Here is a 24,010-nt window from a genome sequence, read left to right as displayed (position 1 = left end):
CCGGTTTTCTCCGCTCGTCCTTCCCCCCTGTACAGCTCCACTACCAGGCTGGAGTCTCCGGCAGCACGGCGCGCAACACAACAGACTGACAGCTGCGACTGACTCAAACCGAGGGGGGAAAGATGGAGCACAGAGGCGCCGACTTCAACATACTGCTAGCGACCGACTCGTACAAGGTAAGGGTTCCCGCGGCGGTTAGAGGCGGAGGGCGGGCTGGGAGGAGGGGAGCGGGGAGGAATGAAAATTGATAAAGTCAAGGTGGTTTCATCATCAGTCCCAAGGCCATCACTGGTGCTCTGTGTGGCCGGTCTCCGCTGCTTCACCGCAGGCCGAAAGGAGGCTGGAGGAGGAGGAGAGGACCGGTGGAGCAGCGACGGGGTACCAAATTCCGAAAGGAAGCATCCCTCTTTGAGTGAACTCGCAGCCAGCGCCGCTGATATTACGGCGCCAGTCCCCCCGCCGGCTTTGCTAGTCCCAGCTAGCCGAGTTAGCTAGCTAGCTCACAGGGAGCGCAGGAGGGAGATAGAGGGGATAGATATAAAAAGAGAAGCTAGTGTTAGCCACGAGCTAGCAAGTGCTGCTGCTGTGGATATCCCCGTGAACTACACATGGGCAAAGACTGAGCCACAGCAGCCAGGTGTAGCGTTTAGCTAGCATGGAGCTAACTGCTACCAGTCAGCATGACTTTCGAGAAATCAAAACTGAAAGTTAAAATGAGATCGGAACCCTCTGCTGCTAGCTATCCGAGTCAAAGGTCTCGCATTTAATTTACCCGCTGGGGGCCTTTTGTACGATATTTCACAATTGACTACAGGCTTTGAAACGCTGGTGTAATGGGAGATGAAACGGCAAGCTAACTAACAATGTAAACAGAGAAGAAATGCACTTGCAGTAATGTTTTATCGCATGTAGCAAGTGGTTACCGGGACGGCTGCCAGACCAGTTGCCATGTACAGCAGTCATGTGACAGCGTTCGGTGATGCTGATGGTGGGACAGAAAGGGGGGGAATAATACAGAAAAGAAAAAGGAGGGAGTTGGGGAGACCAGCAGTGGCTGATTTTTGAAAGACAAAATACATAACAAAGATTAAAAGTGAAAGTTTCAGCCTGAGATCAAATAACTGAACTGTGGACTTTGAAACGGAACAAAACTGCTCACAAATAAATACAACATCAGCACAAATGAAGCAGTCTTAAGCTTAATAATAACAGTAAATGGTGTATTTTAGAGGCACTTATGCACGATAATAACATAAAACTATAAATAGAGGAAACAAATATTGTTCTTTCAGCCATAAAATGCAGCATATTGCCATAGGAACTTATGCAACCTTTTCTTTATTTGTGTTGTAATAAACTGCTCTTCACTTCACTTTATTGATTTTTTTTAAGGTAACTATGAGGTAATAAGATGTGCTTTGATATAGTGGGAAACAAAAGTATGTGTTACTTGCCATCAAATGCCTGTTATAGATAAATATTAATGTTGGATTTTATTGTGTTTAAAGGTCAATCTGGATTGCAGGAGGTGTAGATTAATGCTGAGTTTATATACTGTATCTCTTAACAGAGTGTTCTACAAGTTTGTTTTAATGAACCTGTGTCTGCTAATGCATTCTTTTTGATTCCCAGCCAGGCGCAGAGAGTGTGTGAGGTTTTTCAAACTAAGGTCTTTCCCATGAAGTTTATCTGCATATATATGACAGCTGCATTATCATGTAATGGAGCAGCTCATGTGGGCCATAAATCTAGCCAAGAAGATTGCTCAAACATTCTTGTCCTTAAAGATATTCTGGCACTTGTGTATTTGTGATTAGAACTCAAGGATGTATTTTTTTAATATGTTTCCAAGGTACAGTAACAGTTTTGGTTTCTGTTCCTCTTGAAAAGACAAAACTGGTTTCATTTTTATATTGTTTCCATTATGACCAGCCGATACTATGAGCACATCATTAATGCTGATAGCGCTGCTGATTAGTCTTGAGTGGGTAGATCAATGAAAAGGAATTGTTGTAGGTTTAGAGAGAAACGAAAACTCACCTGGATGAGAGGTGCCATTGTGTCACCCAGGTGACTCTTTACAGTGTTGCCCAACCACAAGTCCTAAGTTTAGTTTCACTTTCCTGTTCTGCTACAGTCTTGGGAGACACGCAGTAAAGTTAAAAAAATACATATATATATATCCATCCCATTATCTATACACCGCTTAATCCTCACGAGGGTGTATATATATATATATATATGCTGAATGTAAATATTAGTAACTTACTTTATCCAAATAAATCTAGTTAAACCAAATGTGATGCATCTCAGTTGACTCCCTCTGACAAAAAGAAACAAAACAGTGAAAATCAATCCTGATACAAAGATGTTGCATACTATTTTTTTAATTTACTTGAAGTGTGTAAGCTTAATTGAAATAATCATAATTTTCTTATTAGCTTAGTGCAACACAAAGTGAATCATTTTTATTTCATATTTGATTGCATAATTTTAAAATTATGCATGCATGACTAAAACTAGCTTCTTTTTTCTTTTTTTGTTCCACTTGAGGACTATGTCTGACTGATTTGGAAACTGTTGAGTCATTGTTGAGTCTTTTTAAACCCCAGAACACTCAGAATTTAGTTGCTAGCAGGTAAGAATTTCCCTTTAAAGACAGTAGGAGTTTCTCTTTTATCCCCCAGTAATTACTTTAATTGTGTTCAGACTTTTTTTTTTCCCAAAATGCTTCTGAAGGGCTTCTCTTGGCAAACGGAAAAAGTTTGCAGTCGTTTCTTGTAGTAACAAGGCGTGAGCATGTCCAACGCAGTCCAGAGCCGTGCTGAGAAAATGTGTTTCCAGTCAACGTAGTTAAAAGCTCAAGTGATGCAGAAAGTGTTTGCTGAAGGACGGTAAAACGACTCAGATCAAATGTCGTGTTTTGTCTTCGCCAGGCAAGTTGCCTTGACTTTTACCACAACCAGGCTAAAATTAGCATTATTGTCCCTTTTTAGTCGTGCTAAACTAAACAGTAAGCCAATGACTCAGTTGTTTAGGATCAGTTGTCTGACCTCTTACATAGCGGACTAAATTCACAAATGCCACCACATCTGTCCCTATCGCGTGCTTGGGTGTGCGCTGTTGTTTCATTGAAAGCGGCTCATGTGTGTTTATCTTGTCTGTGCATGACCTCTGTAAAGAGAGAAGGGGTATTGCCGGGAAAATCGCTTGACGGCCTATGCGGAGGCATTGCACTTTGTTCGCAGGACATAAAACAAACTGCACCTGAATGCCTTTGTCTTTTGTCTTGTTTTGAATTGAAAAGAGAAGCTCGGCCCCAAAGCTTGTCCATTGTCTGGAAACACACACACACATGAACACACGGCCTATTGTCGCTGTGAATATCTGTCAGATTTGAACATGCTACGGGGTGGAGGTGTACAGTAAGTCATTGTTTACTCAAATTTTTTTCAAGGAATACCACGGCCCGAGTTTGTTTGCCACATGACCGCATTTACATGACATGACATTTTTCTGATCCTTAAATCCAGAGAGAATTACAGCGAGCAAGTAGGTAAGGGTTCAGGGTTTTGTGGGAAGAAAACATGTTCACATAGCGGGACACGACTACAAAGAGGGTTGAACCGGTGATATTTATGTAACGGGATGGTCCCATTCAGCATTATACTGAACAATCCTGTAAAGCTCCTGCTTGCTTTAGATGTGGTGATGTTTGTAAAGAGAGGCAGTACCTGAACATGTTGTTTCTGGTAGCCAGATTAGGATTTCTTTGTGTCCACCAGCATCTCGTGGTCAGTCTTAAAAAGGGGCAACAAAGAAATACCCTCTACTTCTTGTTCTACTTGAACGCTCTATACTCATGCGGGAAATCGCTTTGCGTGTTTGTCTTTGTCAGTGTTTCCAAGCAATTTGAGATATTAATTTTCAATTTGGGTTTTGTAGCGCAGGAAGGAGGAAGTTGGTTTAATATTTCAATCGTTTTCACAGATAATATCATGTCAGTTCAGATGAGACACAAACAAACGTCAGTTGTCTGGTTTCGCCTGTCCATTGATCCAGAACCCATAGATAATGAGATTACCATCATGTGTAGCGAAGAATAATTATGAAATCCTGCCTTTGTAAGAAGCAAGAACTTGCAAAGACATGGCTTATTTAAAAAAAAAAGTATGACTAAAATGATTACTGATCTGTCAAAATACTTGCTGACTAATTATCAAGATCGAGGAACCATCTCAATAGAGCCGAAAGGAAGTGCTAACTCCTCGTTAATGTACAAAATATCGATTTGGGATTGAAGTTGTGACTGAAATGTGCGGACATCCATTATCATAAAATCAATGCTCCATGTTTTCTAATCGGATATGTTTTATTAGCTGATAGCGGGAGATTCATGACGCAGTCGTGTTGGGCGATAACTGGACGACATTTTGGGGTGATAATGGAGAGATATGGCTGGTGTGCCTTGTGATGTGTGTTTATGTGTATACATCGGCATGTGTGCCAGCAAATTTGTACACACGTGGTTTGGCCTAGTGTCATGTTAAGTGTCTTGACTCTATTTTGAGTCCTCGAAAGCCCAGAGGAAAGGACACGGACAGGGGTCAGAGAAACCGAGTAGTTCATTGACATTTATCTCTTCTGTACAAACTGTGCACGAGGAGCCGTTTTGTTGCTCCCTGCATGCATAACGCCTGTTGTGATCTTACCCCTTTTTTTGGCGAACATTGCAGGTAATTAAACCCGTGGTTCAGGTGTGACCTTTGTGTGTTTACGGTGGGAGTTTTTTTCCAAGGTCGCAGCCAAATGAAGACATTGGAAAACGCTTCCTTTTACCCTGGAGGGGAATGTTTCATCGCTTCATTCTTTCTCAAGAACTGATAAACACTTGTTTTCTGTCTAGCTTAATACTAGGGTGCCACTGATATGGGTTTTTCAGGGCCACTACTGATTATTAGTCATCAAGGATAGCGAGCAAGAAGCGACATTTAGAGGAAAAATTAAAGTCTTAGTTTCAAAATTTAGAATAACTCAGATTCAAAACAAAAAAGTTTGTTGAAATGTGTTAATTTAGGTTTTACACATGTTTAACTATAAGAAAAGGTATCACTCTGGATTAATACGCTATTACTGACAGGTCAAGAGTGCATTTTTTAACAAATTTGTTTTAAAAGGAATCGTGTTTAAAAGAATAAAGATACCTATAGTCAGAAAAATGCTGAGTAATGAGCCAGTAGTCTGTTTATCTGCACTTTCTACAATACAGGTTGAACTAGTCTGGACAAGTACGTTGGGGTGACTAATGTTGGCTAATGCCAGCAAACTTTACATAGATGTGTATATAGTCATTGGCTGATCTTGTGACTGATAGTATGTGTGCTATGATTAAGCATTTATATCATCCCCTGATAGTTTATTGTGGCTACAGTTGCTGGAAAGGTTGATAAGAGATTCTAACAAGCTCTAGTCCAGTACTGCACAGTCCTCATCTCTTCAGTGCCATGATGGATGAGTTCAGTGGACACCGCGGTGCTGTGATGAGGGTTAAATCCTCAAATGCCCCAGTGTACTCTGTGGAAATCCCTGCAATCATTTTGGATTTAATTGCTGGCCGGATGGCTGCCAGCTGACATCGTATCTTCTCCTTTTGTTTGTGTCTCTTAAAGGTATATTCACACTCAACATGCCTGGACATGCCTCAAAACTGTTTACTGGATTGCACAGTGTTTATTTTAAATGTCAGTGTTCCTGGCATCCATCAGATTGCAGCAGTTCTAGAGAAGCACACACACACACACACAAATACTCCAAACTGGTATTTTCTGAGTAGTAACCCAAGGGTAGAATAATAGAGGACGTGGTTGTGTGGGGAAACGTCTGACATGTCTCACCCTGATTGTGACATTTTACTGCAGAAGTTTTTCGCTACCACCCCGTGGACTGATTGATGGCTCTTTTGTTGAACCAGAATGTTTGCTATAATCGTAGATAAAATACCACGATGACTGTGCGCCATAAACTTTAGGTCATGACCCTTAATAGAGCTCTACACCGAGTTTCGTTTCTGTGAAAGAAAATGTGATTCGCTGTTTGAAAATGTTATATTCTTACCTCTGCAAACCCCAAATTGCCCAGACATCAAACAAAAATGAATGCGTGGGGTGTTTGGATGGACTTTGTGTAGACTAAGTAGTTCTAAAACCGGACTCGCTATGTAATTTTCAGGCATTTCAGCACTTGTGAAGGAGGTTTCATCAGTGCCACAATTCCAGCGTTTTGCACCATGCGTTGTGAAACTTTACATTGCAAGTCCAATCCCTCCTGTTTAGCAACGCCAAAATACCCCGAGACCTGCTAATGTATTCGGTGTACCCCAAACCCAACCTTTTAACTTATTAGGGAATTATGCATTTTTTCTTAGTGTCCTGACCAGCTAATAAACGAGGCTCACGGAGGACTTTGCAAGCTCACTTCCTTTAATACATCGACAGTTCAGTGAGGGCAGAGTCAAGATTATGACTTTCCTCATTAATCACGGTGGTGGCTACGTCGATGTGAGTTGCTTATTGTGGAGCTAAACGGGTCATGTAAAGCTGCGGCCAACTTTTCAGCTGAGTCTGCAGCTTAGCAACTTGATGTCGTCTTTTGTTATTTTATGTATGTCTCTCGTTGGGCTGCTTCTTCGTGACGAGTGACCTTGTTCTTTTATCTTCTGCAGGTAACGCATTATAAACAGTATCCCCCCAACACGAGTAAAGTGTACTCCTACTTCGAGTGCCGCGAGAAAAGGACAGATCCCACCAAAAGCCGAAAAGTCAAATATGACAAAACCGTCTTTTATGGTCTACAGTACATCCTCCACAAATACCTAAAAGGTAAGTTTTGATGCACGCTGTGTACAATAGGAGTGACCTCCTACCCACTGAGGTTGTGGTGGCTGCCAGATGGAATGACTTTGCAGATTGCAGCTTTGCAATCATTTGTGTAAATACAAGTGTTTCTAGTCAACTTTGCAAATCAAATAAGGGTAGCATTCCAATACCTGGATGGCACATACATGTTGTTTATTTTGCTCTTTTACTTTATTTAAAGAAATCAAGCTCTGTAGGTGATGTTTGGAGCTGCATTGTACAACCTTTGTTTCACTGCTCAACTCAGTTTGGAGAAATCAAAAGATTTTTTTAGCTTAGATAACTAAATGCTAAGTCTTGCTAAAAAGTCAAGCCTCCAAACTTTGCAAAGCCCTTTGTGAAACTTTATTAGTCCCTGTGGGAACGCTAGATCCTTTTGGCTCTTCCCTGTTCAGGGCAAGGTTGCCGTGCAGGGTCAACATGCCTTATGCTATTCAAGGTTCACTGCATTGCTCAAGGACACTTCAGCAGGGCTGGTGCTTGCTATTAAGGCCCACAGCAACGGTTCTTGTATTCACTTAAAAAAAGAAACAAGGTTACAGTGTGCTTCATATTGATTAGAGCTCAAAACAAAGAAACCAGTGTTCGGAAGGGGAAAAAGTAAACAAGAACAAACTGTAAATAAGACCAAATGTACTGCACTCGAAATCTTCTCCGCCCTAATTAACCTGAGCTGCTAAAGGTTTTGATCTTCGTCCTACTTGAAGTGATCCTGAGAGAGAGCAAGAGAAAAGGAGTCGAAAGAATGCATCTTTCTCTCCGGTCTCTTAAGAGGATTTCATGGTGTGGTAGCAGAGGTGCGGGGGAAGAGTGCCAGGGAGAACAGGGAGCGCGAAGACAAAAGCACAGCTGCTCTTTCACCGTCTGAGGGAGAAAGGCCAGCTGTCTGTGCTAAGCATCCCTTGCAGCTCCATGATTAGGCCAAGTATTAGAGATACGTCCCTGATCCTTGAACTTAGACACAAAAGTGTGCTTCGTCATTTTCTTGAATAAAGGAAGAGTTGGAGTGAAAGTCAAAGCAGAGCGTTTGTTAGCCAAAATCTTACTATTAGGTATTAAAGAAGACTAAAAGGAGTTTTAACTTTATAGTTTTACATTTTAAAAAACTGATTTAATCCTAAAATTGCAAGTATTTGTGCCTTTCAATGACCAAAGTTGGTTATACTTTTGAAAACATTAATGGACAGCAGCTTTGATTAAGAACTAACCACGTAAAGCAGTGGTTTCAGATTTTCAGGTATTGTCTTACTGCATTCTTTCGGACCGTTTAGCATAAGTTAGCTTAGCATAAAGTCTAGATCCAAAGGGAAGCAGGCGGCTACACTGTATAGACAAGACAGTGGTATCAATCCACTTCTGTGACCCTCAGCAGTACATCAAATAGGTGAATTTCCAAAGATTTCCACTCATGTTTGTGTATACTTTTGCCCGTTGTGGTTTCCATGTTCTCAAAACGTGTCGAACCTGAAATGAGCGACAGAGTTAGTCGACAAGTTGTGTGTTTTTTTTTTGCACAAAGGTGCTTTGTCAGCGTGCACAGGAAGCCTCTAACTTAATTACAATCGTGGACAGTAAAGTAGCACCTTTGTGCCTTCCGGTATGTTTCTCCAACATCTCACTCTGTATCCTCTTTTGCTTTCTTCTCTCTCCTGCTTCCTTCCTCGCTCCCCCAACTCCTCCCTCCCTCCCTTCCTTCCTTCTCCTTCCTCCCCTCCAGGAAAGGTAGTGACTCCAGAGAAGATTCAGGAGGCGAAGGAGGTATACAGAGAACACTTCCAGGATGATGTTTTTAATGAGAAGGGGTGGACTTACATTTTGGAGGTAAGGGACTGCTGAAAATGCCCAGAAATCCACTTGTTTTTTTCTCTCTCTCTCTCTTGCTAATGCTTTGCAATTGTACAGAATAGTTTTCATGCATATTTATGGGTAGATTTCATGAGGGTTAGAGAGACTGGGGGTGAGCAGGACGCTGGAGGTTATCAGCAGGTATGTGAGTGTACATGTACACATGTGGCAGGACATCGTAATGTTTGCACATGCAACATTCTGAAGGTGATGTTTCTCAACAGAGAGGCTTGAGGTTTGCCTCAGACGCCCTCAGGACATATGTGTGTTCCTGAAAAACACACATAATGGACAAAGGACAAACTTCCAATGTGATTACTGGCAGATTTATTTTGTCGGATGTGTTAGTAGCAACTTTTGATGAATAAGAGCATAAGAGTTTAGTGCTTCCAAAAATACACAAAACAAATGTGCAAACGCTTTTAGGGATGTCTTGATCCTTAAAAGTCTGTTTGCTCATAACAGAGAGCATTTTCTTCATGTTTAGGTGAAGCTTGCATCAAAATAATGGAAGTCTGAACCAGTTTTGCCCTGTTTTCCATAGGAAGAAAGTATATAACTAGTAAAACTTTGAGATACACGGTTGATTTATGCATCCAAGAAAACGCACATACTTTATGTCGAGTTATTGAGAGGTACAGTTTCAGCACCTTGGAGAGAGCACAACTCTCTGTACTGACAAAGTATTTTCTCGAGTGAGTAGAAGCGTTAATAAAATCTGATTTATTGTCAGTCATCTCTCTGTCATCTCTTGTCACATTGCTTAATCAGCTCTCACTCTGGCAGCATTGTGTTTTTCTTGCAGATCACAGTATTTCATGTTAATAATCTTTCAACCGGCGTTCACATTGCCCACATCCTCAGCCTTCGTTAGCGGCTCGTATCCACTTGTTATTCGTGTGAAACGCTCCATAAATTCACAAAGTATACCTCACGCCAGGTTTAAAATGTGCATATTTTGCATAATGTCACTGCCCTCTCCAGGTTGCACCAGGTGCGACGCATATTTATACGTCTGAAGGTCCAGAAACTGCATCACTGCCAGTCGTGTCACCTTCATCACCCTTTTCAAGTCGTTTTAATAAAAATAAAAACAGCAACACCTCTGTGCAAGCAGTAGAAACCGTGACAGTGCAAATCTGATTCTAACTGAGATTTTCTGTCTTTTGTGTTTGCAGAAATACAACGGACACCTGCCCATTGAAATCAAGGCAGTGCCAGAGGGGAGCGTCATTCCTCGCGGCAATGTTTTGTTCACAGTGGAGAGCACAGACCCTGAATGCTACTGGCTCACCAACTGGGTGGAGGTAGGTCTGTTTTGTTTGTTCAGAATAGAGAGAGGAGGAACGGGACACTCCCCTCAGGGTCCTAACATGATATGTATTATTCAGCTCGAGTCTCTCTGGGTTTGAGGTCTATTTTTTTTTTTCTGTGTGTAATCCGAAGCAAAACATTCAATTTTGACCATTCCTCATTTTTAATTCTGTCTCTTGTGAGTCTTGTGCCTTTTTAAAGTGCAGTGTTAAATCACCGGAGCCCTCCTGACCACTATCAGTTGTTTATTAGCTCTATCATGTTAAAAGCTATTATAAATCTCTTACCCAGAGGCCCTCATATAGCTGTTAAAAATTTTATGCGCGCTTCCTATTGCCGCTTAAACTCTTCTGCGAGGCGTATCAGCGAGGTTTAATGATTAACTTTAATTTGATTATTGATTAAAGGCGACTGATATATGCAACATTTATACCATATTTACTACAATGGTGAGTTAATAGTTATATAAAAACCATAAAGTTTTTTTCCAGCCTTGGCAGCCAGCCCAATGGCGCTTCTTTCTGCTTCCTAAATCTGAGTGAATTACATCCCTGTCACGGCTTATTGCTTAATTGCTGATTAGATATGTGCTGTAACTGCAGCAAAATGATTCACACAAGTTCAAAAGTACAAAAGGCAGCGTGCCAGGTGGTCCAAAGATGTGACACAACAATGCGAGTCCTGATTCAACCCCTCGTCTCTGGAAGCGATCTGAACAGAGTGAAACGTGTTTGTCAGCTGGATTCATTCGGCATTTTAATTTACTGACAGACACAACCGGGGCATTAGGTTCACCTGTGAATGATTTCGTTCCAAGTTGTGCGTGTTTTGATGAGTTAATACATTTGTTGGCGTTGTGCACTTGTTGTGATATCCCCGACACCAGTGCCAAAGTAAAAACTGTTAGTCATGTTTTGTGGGCTGCTGTGTGGATGAACAGCTCAGCAATTCTGGAAAATGCACTAATTAATCTTGTTGCTGATGGTTAGATGAGCACATTGATTAATTGATGAGAATACGAGCAATACTGGGTTTTCAGTGCTTATATGTGTATATATATATATATAGAGAGAGAGAGATATTACAATTTACCAACAAACTTTATGGTTCAAAATGACTAAACTTTACAGGAAATGTGATACTTCTGAATAACTTTATTACTTGATAGTCAAAATGTCTTAAGAAAAATAATGCTGTTCCTGTATGATGATCACAGATAGTAACTAATGCTACTGCCAAGTCAAGATATAAATAACACTTCTGCTATAAATATTAATTGGAAACTTGCTCCATATCTGGTGGAAAAACAGGCTTAAAGTTTACCTTTGTTAATGCCGTGACTGTTCAGTTTGGATTCCGTGTCAAACTGTGAGTTCTCATTATTTACACATGTGGCGTTAGCATTGGTTAGACTTCTGTTGATATTGTAATGTATAGGGAGAATGAGCTTTGATGCTAAAATGTTAGCTTACACTCAACGAGAGGCTATGAAGTGCTAAACAGACTATGTGATGGCTCCATTTTTAACTTATTTCCAGCTTCGTTTTCTACATTATCCTCTTTTAAAATAAGTTTTGACGTCAGACAATTTGTGTGCCGATACCAATATGAAGCCACGGGTCAATAAGTCAGTTGGGCTCTAATGTTAATCACCATTTTTGCTTCATAAGCAGCATAAAGACAGAAGAAAGGCCAGTAAAAGAACAAGCCTGGCTCTGTATGAGGGAAACAAAATTCACCTCCTGGCCGCTGTGAAGCAAACTGTATTTTTAAAATTCATTTTATTATCTTTCAACAGAGCCAAGCTACCTCCTTTCTCCTGTTTCCAATCCTAATGCTAAGCTAAGCTAATCAGCTTTAGCTTCATATTCACCATACAGCTGTGAGAGCAGTACCTACATTCTCGTCCACTCTCAGAAAATTGAGCAATCTACTCCTGTAATCGTCCTGTTATGTTGGCAGCGATTTCAAGTGGCATCACTGACCATAAGCACCGCGATTGTCTTGTCATATTAATACGCATTTAAAACACACAAACATGTGTTTTGTATTTAAAATAAACTACAGCAGAATTGAAGTGGACTGAATTCTGGACGTCTTCGGAGTGCATTTTATTACGCTGAGCTAATCCACAGCGCGACTCCGGCCCTGAGATCAGAAACATCTTGTGAACTTAATGCTGCATGAACAGACCGCCTGCAATGACTCGGCAGAGCTAAATTCGTTTACCGTGAGCAACATCTTTACTCTGGCTTCCTCTAAACGCTGCCTTTGACTCATGCTGTTTCTGTTTCTCTTTCACCGTGCCGGCCCCATTCAAAAATCTCACGTTTGACTGCTCCCACAGATTGATCATGCAGTGATTTCTTCGAATATGATTAAACAGAAGCAGTGTGCTGTTGTTTATGCTTATGGATGCAAAAGGAAAGCCTTCTTCAGGAGCATCTTGCCAACACGTTAGCAGACCGGCTACCAATAACTTGATGCATACTCCCTGTACAGTGTATGTGCACAGTGTAGTGGCGAATACTGAAATGTAATAGTGCTTGCACATAGGTCACCCGCAGCTGAGAGCTCTGTGACAACACACACACACATCCTTGTGTTGCCGTGGCTGATAAAAATACACACATAAACACACATGCACACACACACACAGGGTCATTCTTCATGCCTGATGTAAAATTAGCGTTCAGCCTGGTGTCCTTGGGCTGCGTCATTTGCTCAAACTCCATTCCTCTCCGTCCCCTTTGCTCCAACTGTCCCTTCTCCTTTTAATCATTCTCTTCTCTTTTGTCACATCATTTTATCATTTACCCTCTATCTCTTCCCTTTTTTCCCCACTTTCTATTCCTATCACCTTCCTCATTCGTTATCCCTCTCCCCCCCTTCTCTCTTGTTGCTTATCTCCCTCCATTTTGTTCTGGGACATTGACAGAGAAGTTATGTTGGCACGTGTGTGTGTGTGTGTGTGTGTGTGTGTGTGTTTGTTTGTGTGCTTGTGCGTGCACATTCCAGCTTGGTGTTGTTTCTGCTGAGCTGCTTCCTCGTTTCACTGGCGTTATCGCTTACAAACTGTCGCACAATGGCTCAGATCGCATAAAGAAACTCTGCAATCATTTTTAATTCGGCGCCTACATTGAACTCAACACAAATGCAGAATTGCAGATCATGAAAAGTAAATAGACTTTTGGAAGAAACTCACAGTGTTAATCTGCATTCAGACGCTCGTGTTATAGTGTTAGATGTCACGTTAAATGTCACAGAATGTTTTAATGAAAAGGTCAGCATGTAGATAAGGTAGAAGGAACATGTCTGTGTCTCTTAATGAGTAGTTTTGAGATGTTTTGGCTGTTCCATGATTTCTGACAAACCTTCAAAGAGCAGTGTGTCCAGATTGGAGGGTCCAGGTTAGAATTAGGTTAAGGTCAGGGGGCCAGGGAATGCATTAGGTAAAAGAATGCCTTCACAAAGATAGCCCTACAGACACATGCGTGTGGACTTTGGCCTTGCTCTGGCAGTCACATGAGTCCATATTATGGTTTATATTTTGATTAGTCTAAGGAGGCATGTGACCTGCTCAGGGTTTCGGGGTGGAAACACGTCGTATAGTGTTAGCAGGCAAAGTCAACGAGGAATCGGGGCTGGAAGTTTGCAGGGATGTTTTTTTTTTTCTTCCCTCATTATCTTTTAAATCACTGAAGGGGAGGGAGCACGGCTCTGCATCCTGGTGTTTTGAATTTTAGTCATGCATGCTCCCTTTGTTTGCCGTTAATGAGGTTTGACACACATTGCACGGCACTTAGTGGTCATTCCTAATGTATTGTACAAACACAGCTTTGTATACGTTGTCAAAAATAGGAAACAGTGTGTGTAATTGCGCAATATTGGCTTCGTGTTGGTGGATGACTCAGTATTAACCAGAATAGATTAGATTTCTCTCTCTAGGAAGTTCAGTGATTGGTGACTTTGGGATTTATTGAGTTTTTGCTGGTTGTAATATCTCATAAATGATGTGCCCTTTGACGGACGCATAGAGCTTCAAAAGAGGTGTATAGACAAAAACACACACACACGTGTACTCTATGCTGCGTAGAAACTGTGTATTCATTAAATTTCCCAGGTGTTGGTGAGCACAGATAAGCCTCTTGTTTTTATTTAAAATCTATGACTCAGGTCCACAGTTGACATGACACGTTGAGGAATGTAGTTTTCCCAGAATTTGTCTTTTGTGAATGAGCAGACTGCTTTGATCCCTCTGAGCCTGTTAGTTTGGGCTTCTAGCACCAGTTGAATACTGACAAAGCATTACGGTTGGACCAGACGCTCACAGGTCTGTACACTGTTTTTGTTATTTTAGAAGTTCGAGTAATGCTGACACAGAGATGTTTGTTTGGGGAGGCTTGCTTTGGAAATGATACAGTTTTTTTTTTTTTCTTTATTTGACAAGCTTATCATCAAGTGCAGAAGAAGTGACCCTAAATGAACTGTTTGTGTTTTTCTGTCACTCAGACCATCCTGGTTCAGATCTGGTATCCCATCACTGTGGCGACCAACTCCAGAGAACAAAAGAAGATCCTCGCCAAGTACCTCCTCGAGACCTCTGGGAACTTGGAGGGATTAGAGTACAAACTACATGACTTCGGCTACAGAGGCGTGTCCTCACAAGAGGTATGAAGCAAATTAAAGAATCAGCCTTATTAGCCAAGTATGTGCACACAGATAAGGGCTTTGACTGTCGTTAGGTGCTCTTCTTGGTTCACATATTTACTCAGCGTGGGTTTCTTTTCCGCTGCAATATGAAGTCCTGCACCTCTATGGAAACAGCACAAACATGACCAGGAGTAGAGGGAACTCTAAGAGGTTTTTTGTGCAATATGGCACAGTTCTAATATCGGTAATCATAAAGAAAAAAGAAAAATTTGACTTCTTTGATTATTTAAATTTGAAAGACGTGGACTCAGCCTGTTTCAGCATTTTCTAAGTTTCCTATAATGTTGCCAAAATTGGAGGAAAAAATCTACATACTACAGATGTTTTACTGTTTGTAAACACTGTCTGCAATTCAGCCAAAAAGTCGGTGAATTTTAGCCACTTTATTGTCACAACTGAGTCACTACTGGCTTCACAGTTACAGAGACGGGCAAATTTTTTGATTTTATACAGAATGTGATTAGAGGTTGCAGGTTGTTTTGACAATTTTTTAAAATTAGACGTGTAGAATAAAGTGAATTTGATTAAATGTAGGCTTAGATGGGGTTCGGTTTTCCTACGTATCGGCTCTTCACAGATGAGCAGTTCAAGGACTGTCGAAAAGTTGCTGTCTTTGATTTATAGTGTAATTTTGGTGGCTTAAAAGAAAGAAGAAGAAAAAAAGATAACCTGCTGGCAGAACTAAGCGGCATGTTTAAATCATACAGAATGTTAAGTTTAAATTTCACTTAGTTTCTTATACATGGTTTCAAATACTTCTAACTTAAGGTCCACGTGATAGTTTTTCTTTATTTATTGATTTGTTTTACAGAATGCAGTGTACAGTCATAGATCACTGACAAAGCAAGTGGTGTATAATACTGAAAAAATATGGAGACTTTTAAGACAAAGTTAACTAAACTTAACACACAAAGAAAAAACAGTTAAGTGATTTTTGAGTGCACTATAATATTTCAGGTTAATGTTTAGTTCTTTTATGCTACAGTGACATTAATAAATTATTATGTTTTGAAAAGTACAGAACAAAATAGGGCATTTTTTTGGACTAGCATGGCCTGTAACCTCTCCGCCCCTTTTCCTCGCTCACAGACTGCAGGCATCGGAGCCTCCGCCCATCTCGTCAACTTCAAGGGCACAGACACAGTCGCCGGCATCGGAGTCATTAAGAAGTACTACGGCACCAAGGACCCTGTGCCAGGCTTCTCAGTGCCTGCTGCTGAGCACAGGTAGACACACACACACACACACACACACACGCTTCTCTTGCATTTATTTATTATTTTCTCTGCGTGGCCCACTTTTCTGGCGTCACCTGGCTTTGACAGAAGACGTAGTGGGACAGTTTTCAGTGTGATGTAGAGCAGCAGTTCACCACCTACTTTAGTTATTAGAAAAGTAGTGCAAGACCTCCAAGAAATGATGGATGTCTGCCAGAGTGCCCAACACTCCTTTCAAGGGATTTCTGAGCTCCGCAGAAACTTTTAAGCATTACACATAGCCCATAGAGGCTAAATCCCCGAGCACAGTGTTAATTATCAGCATAAGCCACGTATTCACATATTCCCCCGAAAGTACAGGGTTACAGTTCCTCAGCTGCCGCTCCAGATCCAGGTACGGGTGCCAACTTTATCATCCGCAAGCCAAATTGATTTTCAGAGTAGAAAACATGCTCCAAATAACAGCTAATTATCTGCCAAAGCTGTTGGTGTAGGGATTCTATCAGCCAGAGTGAGAATTTCCTCAGCGTTTTGGCTGAGGTTGGTGTTAATTTGCTACCCCTGATTAGAGCTTGTCCGGCCTCGCACACATCATCCGGTGCATCTATTTCATTTTTCTTGAATGGGATGGTGATTGGCTTGAGGTGAGGGTTGGTTTTTTTTTTTCTGCCGGCACACGTCGCTCACATGTTCCCCGGTGATGTTTTATGGCGCTGATCCATTTATCCCGAACGCACACACACAAACTCTTCCCTCTTCTCTGTTTCGCTCTCCTGCACACATGCTTCTTCCTCGCCACCAGGGCAGTTACTGCTGCTCCAGCGCACCCTTCTTCCACCGCTCCGGTGCATTGTGGGATGGTGGCAGGAGTTGTCATGGCAACTCTTATGTAATAGCCCCCCCCCCTTCCTAAATTGGTTTCGTTTCTACCTCAGGGGGGGAGGAGTCGCAGTGAAATTCCACTTTGATTCCGACGTTGAGGGAAGAGAGAGAAGAGGGAGGGCTGACTTTAAAGAAAAGGCGCGTCACCTTCAGAACTCTTACATGTAGAAGTTTGAGTCTCCTCCAATGAAACAGAAATACCCTATGAAGGGAAATGAAACACTTTTACTATGCTGAAATAATAACATTTCTAAACTAGCAAAGCATTAAATCTCCAATGCAAAGAGACTGTTGTTGCATCACGAGTTCAATTTAGAACAAAACTGCCTCTCTGAGTTTGTGTTATTCCTGATAAACTGTCAGATAGCTGACTTTTGCTCTCCATATACCAAACAAGTTTCACATCCACAATATTTGTGGTGGGTAGCAGGACCAGTTGAACCAGAAACAGAAGTCTAGATACCGTCATTTTCTTAGAGAGGCAGCAGCAATCTCAGATCCAGCATCAACGCAACACATGAAACCAAAACTATGTTCAGACCCAGTTTTAACTACAAGCACGAAGAAGCTGGATTTATTCAGCCTTTAATTTTTAAGTAGACTATTTTAAAATAGAGAGGGGGCTCATGTGCCTGGTGAGAAGTGTGAAGAAATACAGAATGATCAGCATGCTGAGCAAACCTGGCGTATATTAGGTCGATCTGAGCTGACAGTTCACCTGAGAGTGCACACGCCCGTATTGCGCCCACATCCATCAGACCTGACCTGCACGGTTTCATCAAGCTCATATTAACACACAACACAAACAAAACCCTGCTTGGCTGCTCATCCAACAGTCACAATCAGATGCCTGAAACATTAAGCGACTTCCCAACATGTGGCGCGTTTAATTATGCGGGGCCTGTATTATTTCCAAATCCACTTCTCATCATGCTGCATCCTCCAACTAACCAGCCGGCTTTCAAACTACCGCGTAGTACTGGGGAAGAAAATTTGTTCGGCGAGACTGCCCCTTTTCTTTTAAAACGGCACCAATTGCGCAGTTTGTCTTCATAGTTGAGTTGTTTTAAGCATCTTGAAGGAAACTTTCCACAGATCTGTGGATTCTATCTGCCTCATTATATAAAGCCAGACCGCCTCCCGGATGCTGACATCAGGGTTCTCTAGGGGCCGGGACCATCTGTTGCAGGGCTCCTTGTTCTTTTTGTTGCTGAATATGTAATTCTATCAATATGAATGAATTAGGGACTGATCACACGCTTTCCTTATGCTGCTGGGTGATGGATAACAATCTAGAGGGCCTACAGCTTCAGCGTTGTTCAGCACATAGCAAAGACCTGTAGTAAAATAATCCGTCATGGCCCCACTATCAACTAATCATTTCTACAGAGGAGAGCTTTTTCCTCCGTTTACATGATTTCATGCTCTTTTTTTTAATGCCTCACTGAGCGTACATGTGATATTTAAACTGGCTGAAAGGAGCCAGTTTGAAGCTTTAAGATCTGATATGGTCTCATGTTACACTAAAACCTGGAGTGCACTGCCCTCTCCTGGACAATCTGTGGCATTGTCAGTAGTCTTTAACCTTATTTTGTGAGAACATTTTACTCTAACTAGCCTCTCCATCAACTCTACTTTTTATTTTGTTCTCTTCACAACCTGCTGTTTTCCTACAGCTTCAAATGTTCCAAGTTAAAGTTTGTTTTTTTAATTTACCGTTCTCTGCTGCGTTTCTTTGTCTTGTTATTTGTTGCGCGTCTTCCCTGCATGTCTGGTTCTTGCTGTTTTTTTCTTTTACTTTCCTCATTATATTTTGCCTAAATGGTAGGAGGCTGTCTCCTTGTATTTCCAAGTTTATTTGTTTGTCATTGTATAATTTTAAACTTGCCTCGCCGTTCTTTCTCTGCAGCACCATCACAGCGTGGGGCAAGGACCATGAAAAAGATGCCTTCGAGCACATCATCAAGCAGTTTCCCAGCGTGCCCGTATCCATAGTCAGCGACAGCTACGACATCTACAACGCCTGCGAGAAGATTTGGGGGGAAGACCTACGATCGCTGATAGAGACGCGCAGCGCCGACGCCCCGCTGGTGGTCCGACCGGACTCAGGAAACCCGCTCGATACAGTTTTGAAGGTGCAGCAGCATAAACAGCTCGGCTTTCATCTAGAATTGTTTTTTTTAAACTTGTAAACTAACCCTCGCTTCACCTTCTTTTACCTGTTGTCAGGTTTTGGAGATTCTGGGTAAGAAGTTCCCTACAGAGGAGAACTCTAAAGGTTTCAAGGTTCTCCCTCCCTACATCAGAGTCATACAAGGAGACGGAGTCGATATCAACACGCTGCAAGAGGTAGGAACACGTGTACAAGCGGTTGCATCTCTCGCCAGATGGTCGTAGTTTTAAGGCAGCTTTGACTGACAAGCCGGCGACCGTAAACAGCTAATTATGACTCTGTTGATTTTTTTTTTCTTTTCCACAGATAGTGGAGGGTATGAAGGAACACAAGTGGTCCATTGAGAACATTGCCTTTGGGTCTGGAGGGGCTCTGCTGCAGAAACTGACCAGGGATCTGCTCAACTGCTCCTTCAAATGCAGCTATGTGGTCACCAACGGACTGGGGGTGAGCACTGGCACGCTAGAATTGAAAACTGTTCTTAAAAATGCAGTTATGTTTATTTTAGTAAAGGCGTTGTTGCTTTTAAGTGAGGCTTTATTTTCAGATTTGACCGTACATGAATCTGTGCATCACTTTGCATCATAGACCTGGATTTGAAATTCCCCTTTCTGTTCAAATGTGACATTGTTTTTTTTGTGCTCAGGTGAATGTGTTCAAGGATCCAGTGGCAGACCCCAACAAGAGGTCAAAGAAAGGACGTCTGTCTCTACACCGGACACAGAGTGGAGACTTTGTCACCCTGGAGGAGGGCAAGGGCGACCTGGAGGAGTATGGAGTGGTGAGCTCAATTTACACAAAAGCAGCCAAGCACTTTTGTACTCTTAAACACTTTCTAGTCTAGGACGTTATCATTTAATTTCAACACTGACCTTCTGACCTCTTTTCCCTCCTTCCCCTCTTTTCCCTCCTCCCTGTTTTTCTGTCTCTCTCCAGGACCTCTTGCACACAGTCTTCCAGAACGGGAAGATTGTGAAGACGTACACATTCGACGAAGTCAGAGACAATGCTAAGCTCAAAGAGAGCGAGCTTGAAGAGCTGCTGCACTGAGTGCGGTCCCACTAAAAACCCCCACATACTATCCAAAACCCCCATCCCACCCAAAACAACCCCTCCTCTTCAACCCTTCACCTTTTGGCCTCCAGTATCACCCTAGAAAACGGAGGTAGTGTGCACTGCTAATAGACCCCACTTCCAAAGCCTGAGAAAAGTTCCTAAAAACCTGAGAGCCCCTTAAAAAAAAAAAAGATGGAATTCACCCTCATTTCCAAAATGCTGTTTGTGGGGAATGAGAGATTTGGAAACACGCACCTCAGATCAATGGCAAACATCTCATAAGTGTTAGGGGAGGAGGGTTATGAAAGAGAAGGTATTGAAAGCAGCAGAAACGACAGATACGTAGAGGGAGTGGAGTCACGACTGTGACGTTTAAACCCGTGCAGTCACGTCTTTGTGCTGCTGCCCCAAATCGAACTTCAACATGTCGCACTGATAAGAGTGTATTGCAGTTTAAATGAATGTGATTGGCTGGCTGCAGGCGGATGACGTGTCGGCAAGATGTTTCCATGCTGACACACAAGCTAATGAGACGATTGTAGGGGGTTGTTGTTTTTTTTTTTTTTGAATGAGCTTTGGGCGGCTGCATGCAGAGTGAACCCGCGGCGAGTCGACGTGATCACGACAGAGCGAAAATTCGAAGCCACACCCACTCTAATGACTGTTCCCCCGTGTAATCTGTACAGATCTGTTTAGAAAAACCAATACATGTCTGAATCTACTTAGCTTTGTCTTTTATGTGAAGGAAGAAAGTGATGATCGCGGTATAATAGCGGTGCACCGGTAACATTGACAAACAGCAGTTTATATATTTGCTTTCGACCTGAAAATCATGAATACTCTAACTATGGGTAATGAAGGAATTCATTTTCCTCTGATTTCTCGCTTTAATGAGGGCCAAATTATAAAAGGCCAGTGTTTATCAAATACTACCTGAATAACATGTACTCTCTTTCCGCCGGCAAAAAAAAAAAAAATGTTACCGGTGCATCTTTGAAGGTGTGTAAACGATCATCTCCTTGCCATTATGTTGCCCATGTTGCGTTCCCATCATGAAGGTCCAATCCGCGGTTTAATCACACCACAGAACACATGTAAGGAAGGTTTGTCCGCTCTTAACGTCAGCTTTTAAATGTCGGTTGAATTTTCACATAGGTTTGATATAAATATGTGCGAGAATCTCATTTTAATCAGTTGTTTCACTGTTTTCCGAGTCCTGAAGATTAATTTTTCTAACAAAGTCTGGGGTTGTTTTGTTTGTTTGTTTGTTTTCCGGGGAGGGGAAGGGTTGGACCTTTATGATGACGAATGCCAAGTCTATGCTGTGTAAGACCAAGAGAAGATGTAAAAAAAAAAAGAAAAAGAAAAAAAAAAAACATTGCAGAAATTCTTCTTCACTGGAATGAAGATGATATGTGTTTATGAAAGATTACATACTGTGTGTGGCTCCTGGGTTGAAATGTGTATTTAGTGTCGGTTCTGATGTGTGTGTGTGTGTGTGTTTGTGTGTATGCGTGTGACATTTTCTTCCTTTAAAGGACAGTGTAGTATTCCTTTATGCAAATGTGCTTGTCGATCGGGGCGGGGAGGGAGGGAGGGAGGGGAATAGAGAACACTCTTACTTTGCTGGCCTTTTTTTTTTATTCAGAGAGGAGACACAGCGTTGTGACGGGCAGATGTAAAAGCAACAAAGAGGTTCCTGACACTAACCAACCCTGCATCGGTAGCTGGTGGGGCGTAGTTGACCGGTCAGCGAAGCGTTGCCCTTAGCATCACTGCCTTAACTCGTGGAGGAAAAAAAACTTGAGGTGTTTCCCGGAAGAAGTGTGGTTGACGCACTGTATCGGGGAGCACTCTTGTTTTGAACCCCACCTATAAATGCTCGCTAATGCCTTCCTCTGGGTTAATTATCTTCCCGTTCAGAGCATCTTAGCAGAGTGTCGCTCCTGTTTTCCGGGGGTTGTGATGGGTGCTGAGTTTTTTTCTTTTCTTTTCAGAGCGAAGGGGACTTTTCTGTCGCAGGGCTGGGAGGGGGAGTTCAGGAGCTGGTGGCATCACAGGAAGAGGGGTATTGTGGAGGTGAAAAACTGTTGGATTGGATGATATTTTATACACTTGAGATTAACAGAATCCATCACTCTTCTCATGAGGCTGAGTGTCTCATCAGCCATTGGGTGGATCACCATGATATACGGTTGTCACGTCCCACTAATGACATTCCCGTTAGCCTCAGCTACACTTTGTGTTTAGTCGAACTGCAACAATTATTCAACTAGCTGTCAACTAAAAAAAAAAAAAAACAACAAAAAAACATAGAAACCTGATTCCAGCTTCTTCTCAAATCTGAATATTTTCTGGTTTCTTTCTTTCTCCGTGACTAAATATCTTTGGGTCGAGGACAAAATAAAATGTTTGGGAAACACTGATCAACATTTTATAGATCAATAGAAAAAAGAATAAATAATCATCAGTTGCACCCTTAGTGTCAAAGCATCACAGAGCCGCTATGCTGCAGAACGTCTCGTTCAAACTCCAGGTAATCACTTATCCCCAGACCACATCGAGCTGCTTCACACACACTCACCTCGGGAGCTGTGCATGGCTTCACGGCCTGCTAAGTGTTTTTCCCCTGAGCATCTTCACCGGAGCTTTTAGAGCCTCGCTGACCCCATTCATTTTCCCTCACACGCTTTTTTTTTATTAACCAGGAAGGACCTTGAAGAAAACCTGTGATGTCACTCGACCTCCCGTTTTTCTCTCTCCTCCGCAGCCGGTCACACGCTGAGACAAATAATTTCTTTTTAATTTCCCTTCAGGTTTCGCTAACTGCCGCTGCTGTCATCCATCAGATCATTTGTTACCCACCTGTTACCAGTAACGACACAGTAGTTTCTTTTCTTTTCCAGTCATGGGGTGCATTTAGTAAAATTTTCATTTTACTATTTTGATACTGTCTTGGTTCTTACCTCAAGAGAAATATTATTTTGTATGACAAAAGGAGAAAAAAAAAATTGCCAGAAATTATTGCAGTAAATAATCCTTATTTACAAACGATGCGGCCATACTGCCTTCTCACTTGTACATAAAACAAGTTAGTTTGACTGAAAGCAGAGAGGGCAGGTTAGGGAGACGACCACGCTAGATATTATTATGATTATTATTATCGTTGTCAGAAATACCATTTTTGTACCAACAGAAGAATATCCAAAACTGCTTGACTGAACTGGCAGTGTGACTGTTTCTCGTGACTGCCGAGCTTTTAGCTTCTGTTTGTGTGAGTGCGTGTAGTCCCGCGTGAATGCCTCGTGTGTAACGGATGAAACAGTGTTTGTGAATACTTCTTTTTTTTTTTTTCTTTTCTTTTTTTTTTTGTTGTTGTTGTTTTACTTGTATGTATATGTTGGTTGTTCCAAATTCTCTCCCAACACAACTGATATTTTAACTAACATAACTTGCTATATTGTCAACAAAACGATGATTAAAGATGCCACCCTGTCAGTTTGAAATGGTCCATGTATTTATTGTGGGGGTTTTTGTTTGGGATCGATTACGAGATTGTGCTTTCCGGGAAGAACGACAGCTTTGGGCTTTTTAGCAAATAACATGTTTAGGCGCAATCAAGTGATGGAGCCCTGCGTATGAGAGACGGATGGTGTGACCGTGACGTCGCTCATCAGTTTGCCTGTCAATCACAAGGTAGCCCCGCCCTGAAGCATACTCTGCTTTGTGTATTTTTCTTTGAGTGCGACCATAATTTATGAAAGATAAAAATCAAGCAGTTGGTACCATAAACTCATTAGAAAAATATTTACTGAGGCAAGGAATTGGATGAGATATAGGATCATTTTCACATCAGCTTATACGATCTGACTTTTACAAGCAACCAGGAGAGTCGC

The 24,010-nt window shown here is 41.9% G+C and overlaps 1 protein-coding gene across 1 annotated transcript; it reads left to right on the top strand.

Moving 5' to 3' along the window:
* nampt1 (nicotinamide phosphoribosyltransferase 1) lies at positions 1–22,414 on the top strand. Its single transcript, XM_008278892.1, has 11 exons — positions 1–176; positions 6,722–6,878; positions 8,632–8,735; positions 9,938–10,066; positions 14,586–14,744; positions 15,876–16,012; positions 18,795–19,020; positions 19,115–19,234; positions 19,365–19,505; positions 19,705–19,839; positions 19,995–22,414. The coding sequence occupies exons 1-11, from the start codon at positions 123–125 to the stop codon at positions 20,106–20,108; spliced, it is 1,476 nt and encodes a 491-aa protein (XP_008277114.1). The 5' UTR covers positions 1–122; the 3' UTR covers positions 20,109–22,414.
* Positions 22,415–24,010: the final 1,596 nt, after the last annotated feature.

The sequence above is a fragment of the Stegastes partitus genome, unplaced genomic scaffold (genome assembly GCF_000690725.1).
Source record: "Stegastes partitus isolate 25-593 unplaced genomic scaffold, Stegastes_partitus-1.0.2 Scaffold137, whole genome shotgun sequence".
NCBI lineage: Eukaryota > Metazoa > Chordata > Actinopteri > Pomacentridae > Stegastes > Stegastes partitus.
The sequence above is the reverse complement of the archived record's forward strand: the minus strand, read 5'-3'. Positions and strand labels throughout refer to the sequence as shown.

What these genes read in the sequence shown, in the direction of transcription:
- nampt1 (XM_008278892.1), top strand. Translation starts at nt 123, where the DNA reads ATGGAGCACAGAGGCGCCGACTTCAACATACTGCTAGCGACCGACTCG. An exon ending in TAGCGACCGACTCGTACAAG is followed by an intron (nt 177 to 6,721) that starts GTAAGGGTTCCC and finishes TATCTTCTGCAG; the next exon opens with GTAACGCATTATAAACAGTA. An exon ending in CGCTCGATACAGTTTTGAAG is followed by an intron (nt 19,021 to 19,114) that starts GTGCAGCAGCAT and finishes ACCTGTTGTCAG; the next exon opens with GTTTTGGAGATTCTGGGTAA.